Here is a 17,117-nt window from a genome sequence, read left to right on the forward strand (position 1 = left end):
AAATAAGATGCTCTGTCGTCACTGTGTGAATTATACGTACAATGATTCTTACTAGTAACTATACAAAGGTTAAAGGTGCTGTAAGTTTTTGACTGTACTAAAGCATAAAAATACCATATGTTTGCAGATATTTAGGAAACATGGTAACTTTACATACTTGTTTCTTCAAAAAACAATTACTATTCTGTGTTGAATTGAAGTGTGTTCCGTGTCAGAATGTCTGTTTTTGTTTTGGTCTGTGTGATTCCACCCACTGCCAATGTACGCTGTAGTATTTTGACACACCAGGTTGCCAGTTGGTGGAAAACACGGTGTATTGCAGCCATGAAAGCCAACAAACGAACTGTGTCAGATCGCATGTACAACCTAACCTAAAAAGCCTCGGCTTCCACTCTATGACAAGAGGCATATTAAAACATGGATAAATCAACTCATGAACTTATGGTGTAAGGCTCAGTGCCTTTGGTTGTCAACTGCGCTCATTCCTGTCGCGTGTCTTCAATCTGGCATCCCGCATGAGCGTCGAGTCTGAGGAGGGTGGGGTAGGAGAAACAATGCTCTCCAACATTTTGAATTTGGAATGCAGTTCCCATTTTAACCACTAGCTGTCAAATATTACATATTGCACAGCCAAGCACCATGAGTGATTTTCTTTGTCTTTTGTTTGACTGGCATTATTTGACATAACAGCAGAAAGTATATTAGACAGATGTAACTTTAAGACCTAATGTACAGATCCAGTATATTGATACACATAATCCCCCCCCCCACCACCACCCTTAATTGTTTAAATTCACTTAAGACCTGTAAATACCCACCAAGATGGGCATTCTGACACATTATATGCAAAAAGCTGTAAAAATGAACTCGGTTTGGTACTCACATGCTGTGTTGCTAACAGGACACTTTTGATATTTGTGCATATGGTTTGGGTGTACTTGTTGTTGCAGAAAACCATAATGACAGTCCATAAGGGAGTACCGATTTGAGTTCCCCTTAGCATCTTGCACATGAATGGTTAAAATTGCTTGAATGTTTAAACACAACTTAATATGTATAATGTGTTATAAGCTGTGCTATTACAGACTATGGACGTGTCAACTCAGACTGAGACTATCTGAAATAAGACCTGAGATCAGAACTGTCAAATGCACAAGAGGCAGACACCTCTCAAAGACAAAATAATATGATTTCATATGAATGAACATTGATGGGGGGTGGAGTAGGCCAGCTGTTGATGAAGTCACTGAATGAGAACAAACGTAATGTGTCGTCTGTAAGGGGAAATATGTGTCAGAGCTGATTGGACAGCAGCCTTAGGCAGTGCTGTTCCTCTCAATGCCATGCCTGTCTCTCACCTACTGCTAAACTGAAGCTAAATAGCAGAATAAACCATCTACAGCTGTGTTTGCAGGTCTAGCACATCCCCAGACCACACACACTGAATTCACTTTGAAGGGCCACAAGATGTGAGGCATTTCCTACATTGTTCATAGAAAGATGCATTCTGTATTTTTTTTATTATTAATAATTATTTACACATACAAAAATTAACTTTAAAAATATCAGTCATATCTGTAGCCCAATTACAGCCTCAAAGGGGATGTTCACCTAAAAAAAAATATTTCATGACTTATTGTAAAAAAAACAAAAACACTGAAAACACCCCCCCAAGATATCTTCTCTTGTGTTATGCAGAAGAAAGAAAGCCATCCAGGTCTGGAATTTTTTAGTGAACTATCACTTGAAACACTTTTGCTCACAGAATAAATGAATCGATGTTTAGTGTGAATAGGCCATTTCTACAGTGGCATTATTAACTGAAAGCTATTACTTTTACATGTTGCTTTGTCCTTGTGTCAGAAAAGACTGCACTTTTAAAGGTGAAACTAAAGAAAGGGTAGCTCACACTGAGGTTTAAAATCTGATTATGTTTATTTGACATTAAATACTTTTGGGAAGAGGACGTTCTCTGGTTTGACATGGTCTAAAAAAATTAAGCTTTTTTGCTTAAGCTTTTATAATCATGCATTATTATTAAAAGAGAAATGATGCAATATTTGTACTTTTAATATTGTATGTCATAGCCAATAAAATGATGCGGTAGAAAAATAGAGCAGTTACAGAATTAAATTACACACTCTTATACCTTGATTACCTACGCTACCGTTCAAAGGCTTAGTAAAAAAAAATTAATACTTTTATTCAGAAAGGATGCATTCAGTTGATCAAAAGTGACACTAAAGATGTTGCAAAAGATGGCTTTTTCATAAAAAATGTTGAATCCTGAAAAAAGTGTTATGTTTCCCCAAAAATATTAACTGTCGGTTGTCATTTCATTTATTTGTTTAGGTTTTTGTCATATTTTGGTGGATGTATGAAGTTGCAAGTGTTGGGAGTTTGGTGATTTTGTTTGGTTTGGGATATATTTAGTGCTTAACCTGTTGTCTGACATCCGCTCTGGTGGCAGCCGTATGTATTTGGCCGCTGTGATGTTGAATGACATGCGTGTTAACGTTTTGCCTTTGTAGTGCAAGTGCAGATGCATTTGGCTTCGGTCGCGCTAAGGTGTCGTGTGCGTACACATTTGTCTGTCATTGGTAATGTGTGTGTGATTGCGTGTGTGTTGGAGTTCTGAGTACTCTCTAATCCCCCCCTCTTCATGAATACATTAGTGGAGTGTCTTAAACTCAGCTTAGCTGGCGGCTCTGGAGGCACATCACATCCTATTACCTACTTTAAATCATTAATGTGACATCGTTTTCACTCAATCTCCAAACACCCACGCTTCAAATCTGCACATTTCACTGAGCTGTCGCAGAAGCTCTCTGGAACTCACACACACACACAGACATATGCATCATGCACACAGACATGGTAACTGTAAAAATACATAAGCTAGCATGAGCTTACAAACATGTAAAAAAAGGAAATACACACTCTGAATTATGCTAATTGCTTCCCTCAGATGATGCTATTGCCTCGTGAAAACATCTTGCCCCCCTTTTTTCAGTTCGGCACTCAGCAGAGACGGCGAAACAGACAGCAGGAAAGATAACTCGAGGAATCAGATGTTTCTTTTCTGAACTTAGCCTCATACTGAGCAGAAATGCACACACACACTCTTACAAAACACTCTATTCAGTATTAGCTACAGGCAAAAAATCAAATATTTAGAGTGCCCTGAGCTACGCTACTTCGCTTAAAGACTTAAACACTCAATTTTCAAGCCCACTTTCCTCTGCGTTTAAATGAAAATTTGGAGTACTTAACTCCCTCTCAGACAAACACTCAAGACAGCAGCACAGACCCAGGGCCAGAAAAGACAAGAGCACTGAACCCAGCAGCTTTTACAAAAGCATTGACATTAACACAACTGTCATATTTCATTACATAAAGCTTGTGATTTTCAAAATATAACCTTACCTTTATCCATTGTCCTTTCTGTTGTTTCCATTCCGCCATGCTTGTTGTGGTTAATTAGACCAACTGTTTGATTGGATGTGATCCATTGTGCTCTGGCCTTCTGATTGGTGGAAAAATGGGGTGCTCTGCTACAGAGTTAGGTGTCTCTTTTTAAGCAGCCATGGTTTTTTAGGAGTATTTTATTTATTTTCTCCAGAGGCATTTCAGACATTTCAGATGAGAGTTGCAAGCCTTGAAACTAAGTCAAACAGTCACAAGAAGTATTTGAAAATTGGACAAAAGACAAAAGCACATGACTATATACAAACAACAAAAAACATAAAAAAAAAAAAAACAAAACATACAAAAAAAAAAAAAATATAATATATATAATATACAATATACACAAAAATATATAAAATATATAATATATCGTATATAAAATATACACAAACAATATAAAAAAACATATATATAATATATATATATAATATATCAAGTTTGTGGCTAATGTAGTACTTCACTTTTTAATGAACAAAAGCATATACACTTGCTTAACTTTTGGTCTTAATGTTTTGCAAAAAGTATGTATTTTTTAGAAAATGATTGCGATTTTTACTACTGTTACGCTCCTTTGAGGGCAGCACCAGAGCCTCGTTATTTTGACTGAAATCTAATCCAGACATACTCTGTATGAACATAAAAGTGGTATTTTTATTGCTTTGGGTTCTTTAATTGTATGATAATACTAGGCAATTTTTTGATTTGTGGCACAAATATTATTTCTAATTGAAATGTGTGGTTAAGAAAGTCTGGTATGAAAGTTAAAACATCTTCGACCACCTACTTGAGAGGGAGCGATCGAGACAAACCTTTAAGATTTGTTAACAATACTGTGTAATTCATGAACATTCTTCTACAAATATTTGAAACTCAACAGGTGTCCTACTATCCGGCGTGACGTATGTAATTCCAGACACATACAATGACGTTCAGCACTGGGAATTCCCTTTGTTTGGCCTAAAAATGTTGCGATTGCTTCATGTGTTGGCACGTAACAGTAGACAGATAGTATTTAGTGTGCAGTGTGGTGCTTTTGGCAGTTCTGGACTGCTAGAGTTTAATTATGGAGTTGGTGAGCTGCAGTAGGGCAGAAAAAGGAGCCACAGACACACAGTAGAGATACAGAACACGTTGCTGTTTTTATTTGAGCCTTGACTGGCAGTAATACTGAAAAACGTCAACTTAGAACAGATGGTGGTAACCCACGGCTTGCTTTTTTTTGTGTTTTTTCCATAAGAGTACAGTAACTCTTGCTTTTATTGTGGCATGAATAACATCAATAAAAGAGAGAAAGAAATATACAACTTATATTACACTGTGTTATGAACAAAATATAAATCTATAACTCTATGCTATATTTACATAATTATCTTTCTCGATTTTCAAGTTGAGATGGTAAGATAAGTTTCTAAGTACTTTTTGTTTGATGTCATTTAACGTTGTTTTGAGCTCCACACATGACTTTGATTGTCTTTTCAATTATTGTTCATAATACAGGCCATCATTATCAGAGTGTGAGTTCTAAAGACCATGAGGTTACCATGCTGACAGATCATTTGTTGACAGAACGTGACCTTGTATGTTAAACCAGCCAGCATACGTGTCCCTATCGATTGATATGATTGTGGGAATTACTAAATGTGAAAGCATGGTCACATCAGATAGTGGCTATTCTGTGATTGTGACTTTCGTTATCTGACAAGGTGTGATTGTGATGTCACTACTGTGAGCTTGATTGACAGAGACAGTGTGTGGAGCTAAAACAATTCTGGAAATAAAAACATCTAATATGGCCATTCAGTGGAGCTTCACTGGAATCAGACAGTTTGATCAATTCAGAAAAGTCATGTCTTCTGATTAAAAGGGATAGTTTACCTGCCACCATCTCTCAAAACCCGTTTCACTTTTAATCTTCTGTGAAGCACTAAAGATGTTTAACAGAATGTCCAAGCTGTTTTTTTGCACATAATGAAAGTGAATAGTTACTCACTTACATTCGACTTACATTTCAGTCTGTTTCTCTCACAAATATGTTATATGGCTTCAAAGGACTGAAGCTGTTTGGAGCTCTTTATGATGTATTTTTTTCTTTTCAGAGCCCCTGGTCCCCATCTAATGTTATTGTGTGGAAGAGAGCAGCTCGGACCATCTGCTAAATGTCTCCATTGGTGTTCTACAGAAGAAAGTAAGACATATAGGCTTTGTCAATTTCATTTTGGGGGTGAACTATCCTTTTAAGGGTTAGGTGCTGTGTACTGTAACTGTACCCCATTTTGACAAAATAGGTAAACAAATGCATTTGTCTAAACCGGTGATGTTCCAATGAAACATAAGAGAGAGGATGACAAATATCAGTAAACAAGATCCACGCTCTTTCTGTTCAATAACAATTGGGGTATAATATAGCTGTTTTCTTTATCTCCAGTAAAAGAAAAAGAGATTTAACAGATTGGAAACTTCACATTATACATAAACCATTACAAATAAAAATATCATGTTCTTCTTATGTTTGTCTCCGAGTGTCCAGAGTCCTAGTGCTTTAAGAAATGTGTTTGGAGTTCATGAACGATGCACGGAGGAGAAAAAGAAAATGAAAAAAAGAGAAATGTCTCTTTTCCTTCATATCAGCAGTTCACCGTGACTACTTTCTCAGAGATATATCAGCGTCAGAACAGGATTAATTCAACAAAAAAACAAGAACAAATAAAATAAAAAAGGAGAACAAAAAAACAGAATATTCAACATAATGATTAGATCTAAATACCTACCCAGCTAAATATAATGCTTTATCAAGCGCAGTTTCCATACGATCATAAAAAAATCCAAATGGAGGAAAATAATAAATTATACTGTACATAACTTACTAAACTTAGGAAATGCTGCCTATTCTTATAATTATTGTTAATAATATTATTACACTAGAGGCAGTTTTAATGAAAATAAAATACAGTATTTGCAAATACAAACTAAAACATTAACATGCAGAGTCTGAAACGGCTCCTCCCAACCTCGACAGCAGAGTGACGTTGACATGGAGGCAAAACACAAATACAAACAACAGACGGGACTGGACCGCATCGAACTGAATAAACTAGACAAAGACGAACACGCAAAAGGCGATTGGTCATCACTTTGCTAGCGCTACAGGCGTCAGAGTACCTTTAACATTTATCGTTAGAAAAAATCTCAAGTAGGCCAGAAATTCAAATATGTTTTTAGTTATACGTGTGCATTCTAAATATATAATTTTATATTTGTTGTGAGTGGACAGCCTTTGGGTAGATGTGAAGGGGAAAAACTACAGATATTAATGGCTGGAGTCTGGCTGCTGTTCACCGAACAGCTTGTGTCCCTCTCATCCAGCTGCCCGCTTATGCTCACACCAGGCCAGAGAGAGGCTGGCAGAGTAGTTACGGTTAGGGCAGACGTCAATCAAACGCCATCGACGTGCCAACAGCAGCCACACAGGTGCAGTAAGATGGAGTGGGTCAGTCAGAGCCACACAGAGAGTGGATGACTGATGGCATGACTCGGAGACTCCTCTGCACTGATAAACCCAGTGATAGATGGGAAATAAAGAGGAGAGACAGACAGAACACAAACCCCTGCGGAGGAGTAGAGATGTGAGATATATTAAGGGGCGCTGATTGAAACGCACACTCGTGCTTGTCTTGTACGGAGATCCCTGGTTTCTCTCAGAGCTGTCCTTTGAAAACAGAGTGCTGAGCACCAGGGCTTGTGGGAACTCTATTCTCCTCCTTCAATACGCCATTCAGGCACAGACTCTTCTCTAGAGAGCTTTTCTCTCCACGTCTCCTCTTTTCCTTTCAGACTGAGGTGCAGTGTTCCCTGCACCCAGCGATGACAGAAACAGGTTGTTCATGGAGACAATGAGAATGACGGGAAAAAATTTAAAGAAGAATGAAAACAAAAACTATTTATCAAACGAATGATCGGACGAAAAATAAAAACAAAAAGAATAATAAATGCGGCGTTATTATTAAACATTTGGCTTCCTTCCGCACAGATCTGGCTGCTAGCATGAATCGTACGTAATGAATATTAATGTTTTTTCCTTTTGTAAATGTTCACATGACCAGCACATCAACCGTCTACATGTAATAAAAATTAACTTAAAACCTAGCAAAATGCGCATTCATCCACACACACACACACAAACATAAAGAAATGTGCACGCGTACAATAATTCTGCTCGAGGCTTCACTCTCCACGATAACCATCGCCATGTCAGCTGTTCACCAAACACAAAGTTTGTGCTATCTCGTAAAGTTTGTCTCCACACCTGAGAGAGACGTCAACATCCAAAGCTCCCACAGAAGAGGAGGAGAAAGGAACAGTAAAAGCGTGTCAAGAGGAAAAGATGTGAGGGAGAAGGGATTGTCTGTCATCCAGCGATGTCCGAACTCCTGAGTGAAGGGACGCGAATCCTCCCTTCCATCCTTTCGTCCAACAGAAATGACATCTTTGAGTGAGAGGACATGAGCGTGAAGATGATAGAAAGATTCAGCTAATAACACACCGAAGAGAGAAAAAAAAAAGAAATGTTTGTCATTTTACTCCTGTCAGGTGCTTTACGGTGAAGAGGAAAATAAATGTCTTTTTTCTCTATTAAAACTGTAGCACAAAAACAACAAAATCACATTCACAAGCCACTTGTTGGCACTGTGTACCTGAGTGAGAAGATTATAGAACCAAGAAAAAAAGCTGTTTAAAAGTGTCTCTTTAGAAACAAACAGGTCCACTGTTTTAAAGTGTCTATGACGGGTCGACTGACAGGTCCTTGGTAATAAATGTCTCGACAACAAACCGGTTAAGGGTCATTTTTTCCTATGTCATCGTAGCTTACTCGTTATTCATTGTGAACTTGCCGCGGTACGTTCGCTCAGCAGGAGTCAAGGCAAGTGTTATACTTCCTTTACAAGACCCTCCTTTCCATGTAACAGTCACTTTGATTGACAGGTCCTGTGCTTTGCTGTGGATATCGGTCTTGGCTCTGGAGGAGTCCTGATTGGACGGTGTATGGGGTTTGGAATGAAGTTTGCTTGCGTGAGATGCCAGGTGACTGGTGAGATGGCTGTGATTGGCAGCTTTACTGAGTGATGTGATTCTCGCTGTCACTGCCATAGTCCCCATCATCGTCTTCGTAGTCGAAGTCATCGTAGGCGTCGCCATTGCCGTCGTCCATTCGGAGCTCCTCCTCCTTAACGCGAGGCCCCTCCCCCTTGTGTGTGAGGTAAGAGGGCTGGCTGCTGGGTGGGACTGGTTCAGGGCTACTAGACATGCTCGAGTGCTCAGAGGGCATCTGTGGAGAGGGCATTCCTGCCATAGAGAGTGCGCCTGGGTACACAACACCCGCTGAGGACAAGGGCAACTGGGGCTGCTGCCTGTTGTACAACAAACATGCAATCTGTTAGCAGAGCCTGGGTGAAAACATTTATCAGATTGTTGTTTCCTAAAAGTGTACACTTTACAAACAGGCAAAATGGAATACTAGTTAAATGATTGGTACTATACATGTTACTTGAATACAACTTTGTGTTAAAAATGCTGAAAGTCAACCTGAAATGGCATTCATAACCCATTTTACTTATATGTGACATATTACTGAGTGAAACTTGATATTTAACAATAAAGGTGGGGTGGGTTCTTGATTTTGTCTATTGGGAACTACACAGTGAAAAAGAGAAGGGTTAAAAAATTAGAGGGGTTCTTGATGTCACCCAAAAGGCGGAGTGAATAACTCCTTCAAGAATGCACTGAGTGATATTTCACAGTAAGAAAAGGAATGTGTATTACAAAATTCAGCAGGGTGAATTTGATGTCGACTTTAAAAGAATATATTCCTGAAAGGTGTAATATAATGAAACGTACCCTACAGTGAAGTACTGGCGCATTTCCTGTCTGCGGTTGCGCATGATGGCCTTATATTCACCAATGCGCAATTTCTTTCCGTCCACTAGGCAGGTGCGTTTGGGCCGTGGTTTGTATTTGTAGTCTGGGTATTTCTCTAGGTGCTGCTTACTAAGACGGGCCTGTTCTTCATAATATGGCTGCTTTTCCAGGTTGGTCATGGACTTCCAACGAGAACCTGCAAGAACAACAAGGTGTTAGAGAGAACAAACATATTTGTGATTCAGACAGAATGAAAGGGATAGCAGCTACAGCAATAAACATTTAGGAAAAATCACGGCAGATCAGGGTCAGATGAACTCAAACCCAGACTAAAACAGGGCTTCTTTAAAACAGATTAGACGACTAATCATTCAGGCAACCCAGTGACTATTCGATTTTTAAAATATGCAATTTTGCACACTCTCAATGCTCAGTACGGCTTTTAACTGCCTATCGTTAGCCTCAGAACTGGCACTTTGCACTAAGAGAGGGTTTTTGTTTGGTCTAATGAGTACCTTTGAGTGGAGCAGATGTCAAACAGAGAAGAATAGAGTGTGCTCTCTGCCCTCCAAAACACACACTGGTGACGTGCAACATTATTCCAGGTGACGGCGGGGTAAGTGGGCCACTAACACACTCCATCTAATTATCAGAGCTCAACAGGCGTACCTGTGGCCTGTGTCTCTTATTTCTCATTAACAGAGATGTGTGAACACATGCCACAGTCCCAGAAACTCCAGCAAACGTGTGTTCAGGGTGTTACGTGTGTGTATATGTGAGTCTGTGTTGAATTTACACAGTCCTACTGTATGTTTAATGGGAAAAAGCTGTCACCACTGGCCCTGACATGCACCCAGCACTGGAAAGGGGAAACTCCTTCTGTTAACAATTGAGAGAGCGGGGCCTTATTAAAACCAGATTTTCCAGCGTTATAAAACGCTTAGGAGCTCTTTAAAATGTCAAACACAATCCCAGAGGTCTGGAGAAAATGTCAGACAGACTGGAGAGCTGGTTTAATGCATAATGAATTATATCATCATTGTTGGAGTCGGCCCTCTAGAGCGATTCATTAGGCTGTGGTTACACAATGCAGTGCAGGAAAGGGCTGTGTGTGTGTTGGGGAGGAAGAACAGAGGGGATTCTCTGTGGCTGGCTGCATAGTTCTTCCCAAAGGAGCCAGCCTATAAGCCCCACCCATATTTAATGTACCCACAAATCTCAGTCAATTAGGGAATACAGTGTGTGGCGAATCAAAGCCGGATGGAATATAAATCGATCAAAAGCCTTGAGTCAAAAACTGCATAGCTGGAAACAAGAGAGGACGCTAGTAAACCTGAAGTGGCTAGATAAGTGGTTGGAGAGATTTACTAGCGCTGTCTCTGGCTATTCTCTCTCTCTCACCGAGGATCTTGCTGATGTTTGAGTTATGCATGTCAGGGAAAGCCTGAAGGATCTTCCTCCTCTCGTCCTTAGCCCAGACCATAAAGGCGTTCATGGGCCGTTTGATGTGCGGTTCGCTGCTGCCACGTCCTCGAGCCTCCCTGAAGATCCGTGAGTCTGACACACTCGGGCTTCCTGGAGAAGGAAAACAGGGAGTCACTGTTAGTGTGGGGATACACATACTCACAAGTACAGTACACATCAATTGAGACAGAAATGTAAGGTTGGATGTAATTTTATCCACTGAGAATCATGAAAAATGGAATGGAGAAAGATTAAAAGCGAGTTGCCAGTCAAAGTAAATACGGTCCATGGTCATTGCACGTTAACCTTAATGTATCCTTAAAGTTTTTTAAATATTATGACACACATCTGAGAAAAACAGATTATCAAAGGAAAAAAAAAACTAGCAGGAATCAAAAAAAAAACTCACAAAATAAAAGACACAATACCAAAACAAAAAAAACAAAAAATATGAAAGCATGAATTGTACACTAAAAAAATAAAACGAATACACAAGTATATATTAAATTACCATCTGAATCAAAAATTAACAAGAACAAAACAATTAAATAAAAAAAAATCAATAGAGTTTAATTCATAATGGGCCGTAAAAGAGTATCTTACCATCTGAATCACCACTGATGCCGAAGTCCATCATTGCATGAGTGAACTTGCTCTCTTCAGACTGTTTTAACTGTTGGCTCAGGCTTTCAAGAGCAGCTTTATCCTGTACACACATAACATACAACCAATCCAGTTAGATTCATAATCCACAAATCAACAGATTCATTAGCATAAGCACCAATGAACTGACAATTCAAGTGCATAGAAAAAGACTCATAAGAAAACGAAAATGAATGAAAATGTGAGTTAATGTTTATCCATCAAAAACGAGTAGCCTGGATGCCACCTGCAATCTATTTACACTTAATCTTTCCCTTTCTCACTTACTCGATCTCTGTCTCTCTCGCTTAGCCCTAAGGTCAATGCATTAGAGAGCGCAAGCGCTCCAGAGATGAGAGTGGGGCTGGACCGCACAGCCTCCTGGGTATTTATTACACCCAATAAAAAGAGATTTACAATGCATTTACATGGCTAATGTAGCTGGGCCGCATATTTCAACACAACACCCTCTGCTCTCTCTAAACATGCACACCCCCCCTGTCACCCCCCCCAGAGCTGCATCTGGGGCTTAATTAGTCAATTAGACTCCATCCTGAATCCACGCTACGTTTAAAACACACTCGCAGACAGAGTCCTCACCATTAGAGAGTGACCCGGGCCTTCTGCGACTCTGTAATGAAATGCATTACACCATTTCGCAGCCATCGAGATTTAATTGTTCAGACTCAGTTAGTGAGTGGGGTTTAAATGAATGTGTAATGGAGAGAGAATCTCTCCCCGGAGAGACAAAGAAAAAGAGAGAGAGAAATGGAGGGATGATCAGGTTCGATAATGTGACAACATGAAAATTTAGGCTTTATACAGTAGAAGGTCTGTAATATCTGGCGAAAGCCATCCGTTAATACTCCTGTTCATCTCAATTGCAAGTATATTTACTATTTTTAAGAGCCCTCATGAAAAATAGTCACTGCACAACATTTACTTGTAAATGATCAGCTCAATTTGAAAGAAAGATGCTTTTAAGCTGGTGTAGTTACAACATATACCAGCAGAGGCTAACTGGGCCATGCTAACCCGCTAAACCTTGTTTGGATTGACATTAAAACTCCTTCATCTCATAGATGCTTGGCCTTGTTCATCTTCCACAATCCATTTAGCTTAGTGTGACACAAAAGGGTTTAGAAACAGGGCTTGGTTTGCCCGCACAATGTGTTCCTGGGGAACAAGTTCAAAGCGGGCAGCACTCTCTCTCTCAGAGAGTCAAGGTTAAAATGGAGAGGGACAGTAATTGTCTAAAATCAGGAGATAATGGACTGAAAAGGAAAAACAAACATTAGATGGGCAAGCTGATGTGGACCTCAGTCACGTAGGAAGTAAAGTCAAGTAACAATATGAAAGTAAAAATATGAATGGGGGGAAAAATACGGAAAGAACAATTGTGCCACTTTGCCATGTGGCATTTCAGCACAAACCACTGCAACCCAGACGCAAAAACTTTGTTGAGGATTTTAGTCTATGTCTATTATCTTTGAAGCCATCTATATGTTACAGTACTCCTAAAAGTTGAAGAAAATCCTTTTTTAACAGAAATGCACATTTAAAAATTAGCCTTCTCTAAGAAAATTGACAAAAATACACGGTCATAGTTGATATGTAACAAGTCATTTAATGTATTAAAACTTACTGCTTTAATCTGAAATATGGCAAATACAGGAAAAAAATTCATCCACTTTCTGTAAGACAGAGATAACTGAAAACTCTCTTCAGGTGTATGTTGCCCTCATATGTACTGCAGCTAATCTGCCCTTTTTTTCAGCATTCGTATGTCTGGCCTTAATCAAAAATAACCCCTCTGTACTCTAAATGTGTAAAAGTGCAGCACAGAGGGCGGTGTGTGTAAGGGCATAAAGCTGTGGTCAGGGTAAAGTGCAGCTGATCTGTTGTAAATCATAATAAGGATAGAGTGCTTGGGAGATGTGGATTATTCCTAATGCACCTTCATTAACCTAGTAGCAATCAGCACAGCCACTAAGCCACTTCGAGAGAAGAAAAACCCCACCAACGTGTACGTGTGCTAAACTGAAGCGGAGATCAACGCACCCATAAACATGCTTTTGTTAAGCATTTACCTACTGTGTATTTGCAGATGTTGATATGAGTTTACACACAATGGTTTATGAAATAAACCAAATCTCTGTGTGGCAGAGAAGATCAGGAAGCAAGGACACCTGTGTATACACAAGCGCCTTCCTTTGCTGATGTGCACAATCACGCCATTAGAGATGGACGAGGCAAAATTGTCCATAATTTAATGCTTGTTTACTGACACACTCTGCTTTTTAAAGCATTTGTATGCAAATTCCTCGGAAAGCGAGTGTGTTTTATTATCTGTGGTTGAAGGCGTTTCCTGTGCTGTGGCTCGTGGACCAGCTGACTCCAGTGTGTTTAGCAAACAAGCCCAATTTAGCCGCACAGCCAAGGAGTCACCCAAGTCACTTCACATTAGCATCAGCTACGCCATTAAAATTAGCGTCCTGTTGACTGCGCCCTGCCTGCCCTCAGCCTGCCTCCCAGACATGACCATCGTGTACAACAAAAGAGCTTTCAGTTCTTAGTCACCTCCACTGCTCCTCTTCACAAGAACAGCTTTGGGAAATCGCTTTGTTCAGAGATAAACACGTTCTGTTGTAATTAACGCTTCTGTTTGTGTTGTTTCATCATTGGTGATGAGCAGGAAGGGATCTGCAGACTTTTTTCCTTCACAAATTGAAAGAATGAGTGAGTCTGTAAATGCAAGACCAGAGTTTATCGAACCTTCTCTGAGCGACCATTGTTGAGGCTCAGGCTGTTGACTGCTGCTACTTTGGCGTCGAGAACCTGCTGTTCTCTCTTTAGCTGCTCCTTCATCTGTCGGGCCTCCTGGAAAGCTTTGGTCACTGCCTCATGGTCGTTCAGGTAGCCGCCGGAGGTGATGGATGATAGCAGGTCTGAAAGCATGACAGGTATGAGTAAGACAGAGCACAAGCATAAGACAAGAGACTATAAGACAGCAGACGGGTAAAGCATATAAATGTGTCTTGTTGTAAAGCAGTCATTTTCAAATGGTTCCTGCATTTACCAAATCGCCAACTTTCATTCTGTTAGCAATTTTGCATATTGTCGCAATGCATTCTATGATTGCCTTCTCAGTGAAGGAGGCTGTATAATTATATATTCCTACCTTTTGGGATAGCTTTTGCCTTAAAATGTTGCGGAGCAATAGTTTCACATGCAAAAGATAAGAGATCCAGTTGAAAACAGATGCTGACGCCTGATGAAAATCTCCCAAATCTGCATTTTTCACACTGAGAGATTTGCTTAAAATGTGCAATTTGTCTTATATCCCACATATATAAAAGCAGTCTCTCTCTCTTTCTCTCTGTCTGCCTGTAAGCTTTTATTCAGACCAAAGCTCAGGGAAATCTTTAAAGAAAGAAAAAAGAGAGGAGATTACTTATATTAAAGCCATAAGCGGCCTAATTTGGCCCATTCTGCAACATCTGCCTCCGAGCATATCAAAGATGTTTCCAACCATCTTTTCATGGCTATTATTTGTATTATTCTCAGCAGCTTAACCGCCCAAGCCGTTAGCCGCATCTGCTGGCTAGTGTATGTGTGGTGGAGCATTATCTTGCCAGGATAGATCTAACAAAGACCTATGCTAGATTATGAGTCTTTATCTGCCCTAATCCGGTCGCTAATGCTGGATAGGATGGATTAAATGCTTTCATTTGAAATGAATGACAGAGTAGGGAACTCTTTTAAAAGTCATATCTGCTAAAGTGGCCACAGGTCACAGGGTGTGAGCGCCAGCACACTTCCTGACAGTCGATTTAATAGAGGGTAAAAAAAAATGTCTGGAGTGTTAATTGAGAGCACTGACCCCACTGAAGAGAGATTGTTAAGAGATATTCTTACATTTAAAATGACTTGTTAAAAGAAGAGATGACTATCAGCCTAATAACACAAAACATAAACAGTACATCACTTTTAACATTACACTGAATCGAAGAGTGAAACTTTTCTTTTTGGCTTCTGAGGAAAAGCAAGGGAGAGTGATGGCCTTAGAGGACACAGTCCTTGACAGCCCCTGTTGTGTTTCTGTGGTGACAGTGACACAAAAAGAAAGGGACGCATGGGGTCGGGCATGCTGGAAAGTCTCAGGAGAGATGTCACTTAGCAAGGTCAAACAGATAAGAGAGGTAGAGAACAAGGATGATGGAAAGATGAGGAAATTGCACAAAAAAGGGCGTTCAAAGGCATCTGTCAAGTTGAAATATAAATATACATCCAGATAAACACATACATTTTATGTGGAGCTCTGAATACGTCTTTGATATCACAATACCTCCTGACCCCTTAAAGAAGTGCTCCAGATGGAATAATCATGGGACATACGGCACTTTCAAATTTAATGATCTAAAAGAACTGCTCGCCGCGTCATGTTCTAAAGGATTCCAGTGAAAACTTTACTTCCTAATCCATTTTTTCAGAACAAAAAACATCTGGGCGGTAAATCCACTAATCTGCTATTAAATCCCAGGATTTGTTGAAAAACACTGCGATTACAGGGAAGAAGTCTGAAATGGCTAACTGTTGTGAGGAGGGGAGAATATTGCTTTATTGTGCTATTAATGTATGTTGTTTGTGCTGTGGGTGGTAACAGAGTTGTATAAGAGGCTTGTCTAATCTCAGCGCCTGTCAGGAAGGCTTGTGTTGCTCTATTCAGCACCTCTAAACAACAGAAATAAATGCCGCTAAACCTTCCCATCCGCTGTCTCGCTCTCTTTCGCTTCCAAACACAGCTGCTTAACAAGCTCTCCCCCACCATTTAGACTAATAAATGTTTGACAATGTGCCCTTCAGGCAAAATTAAATTCTACAAACCTAAAAATGTAACATCAATTACCGTCTCATACACGAGTCTGTGCCAGCAGAAAAACATATCCAGGGAGTAGGAAATGCTCTTGAGAGAAACATTCAGGGCAATATGTAATAACATTAAGCAGGTTATGCTGCGATTTGTGTGTGTTTATTGAATTGCAATGAACTGTGGAGGTGTGGGTACCTATGGAGCTGAGTCTGGACGGCGGTCCTCCGATGCTGGAGGGGGCGCTGTGCTTCAGGGACCCGGGGCCCAGCTTCAGGGCAGGGACCTGTGGGGAAGCGGGGGAGGTGGGTGACTTGCTCTCGGATGCCTTAGGCTTGGACGACAGATTCAAGGGCTGAGCGCCCTCGTCCTGCAAAACAGCAACACGTTTGGCCTGGTGTGATTTTTCTCCTCAGAGACTTGGGACCCAATCAAATCTCCCAGCAGGGGTCAAATCAGCTGACCGCATGCCGAAATGTATGTTTTCAGCAGATGCGGTCAGACCACAAGGAAAGGTAAGATTAACTGCGGTTGCGCAGGCCAGATGAAAAACTTGCCAATATTGGATGGATGTCGTGCAATGCCATGGTGCAATAAACATGCAGCACACCCATGCTCAATCAAACAATAGAACAGGGACAAAGCGAGCATACCATGTAAAGAAACATGCTTAAATGAGAAGATTCACACACATTTACCAAACATGTTGCGCATTGAGAGGAAAAGAACACAAGCATACACACAAACACAGAATAACCAA

General features: G+C 40.1%; 1 protein-coding gene across 9 annotated transcripts in view; it reads right to left on the reverse strand.

Annotated features, from left to right (window-relative positions):
• Positions 1–4,588: 4,588 nt before the first annotated feature.
• The window catches only part of sox5 (SRY-box transcription factor 5), a 205,180-nt gene continuing 192,651 nt past the window's right edge, over positions 4,589–17,117 (reverse strand). For 8 of the 9 annotated variants that reach the window (XM_042722035.1, XM_042722033.1, XM_042722034.1 and 5 more), the window contains 6 exons: positions 16,556–16,727; positions 14,263–14,435; positions 11,449–11,551; positions 10,783–10,956; positions 9,361–9,577; positions 4,589–8,873 (listed from right to left, as the gene is read on the reverse strand). In XM_042722035.1, the coding sequence (XP_042577969.1) occupies positions 8,579–8,873; positions 9,361–9,577; positions 10,783–10,956; positions 11,449–11,551; positions 14,263–14,435; positions 16,556–16,727 (1,134 nt within the window). In that variant the 3' untranslated portion in view covers positions 4,589–8,578. The remainder of the gene's footprint in view (positions 8,874–9,360; positions 9,578–10,782; positions 10,957–11,448; positions 11,552–14,262; positions 14,436–16,555; positions 16,728–17,117) is intronic. The other variant, XM_042722029.1, reaches the window with a different exon arrangement.

This window comes from Cyprinus carpio, chromosome B4, assembly GCF_018340385.1.
Source record: "Cyprinus carpio isolate SPL01 chromosome B4, ASM1834038v1, whole genome shotgun sequence".
NCBI lineage: Eukaryota > Metazoa > Chordata > Actinopteri > Cypriniformes > Cyprinidae > Cyprinus > Cyprinus carpio.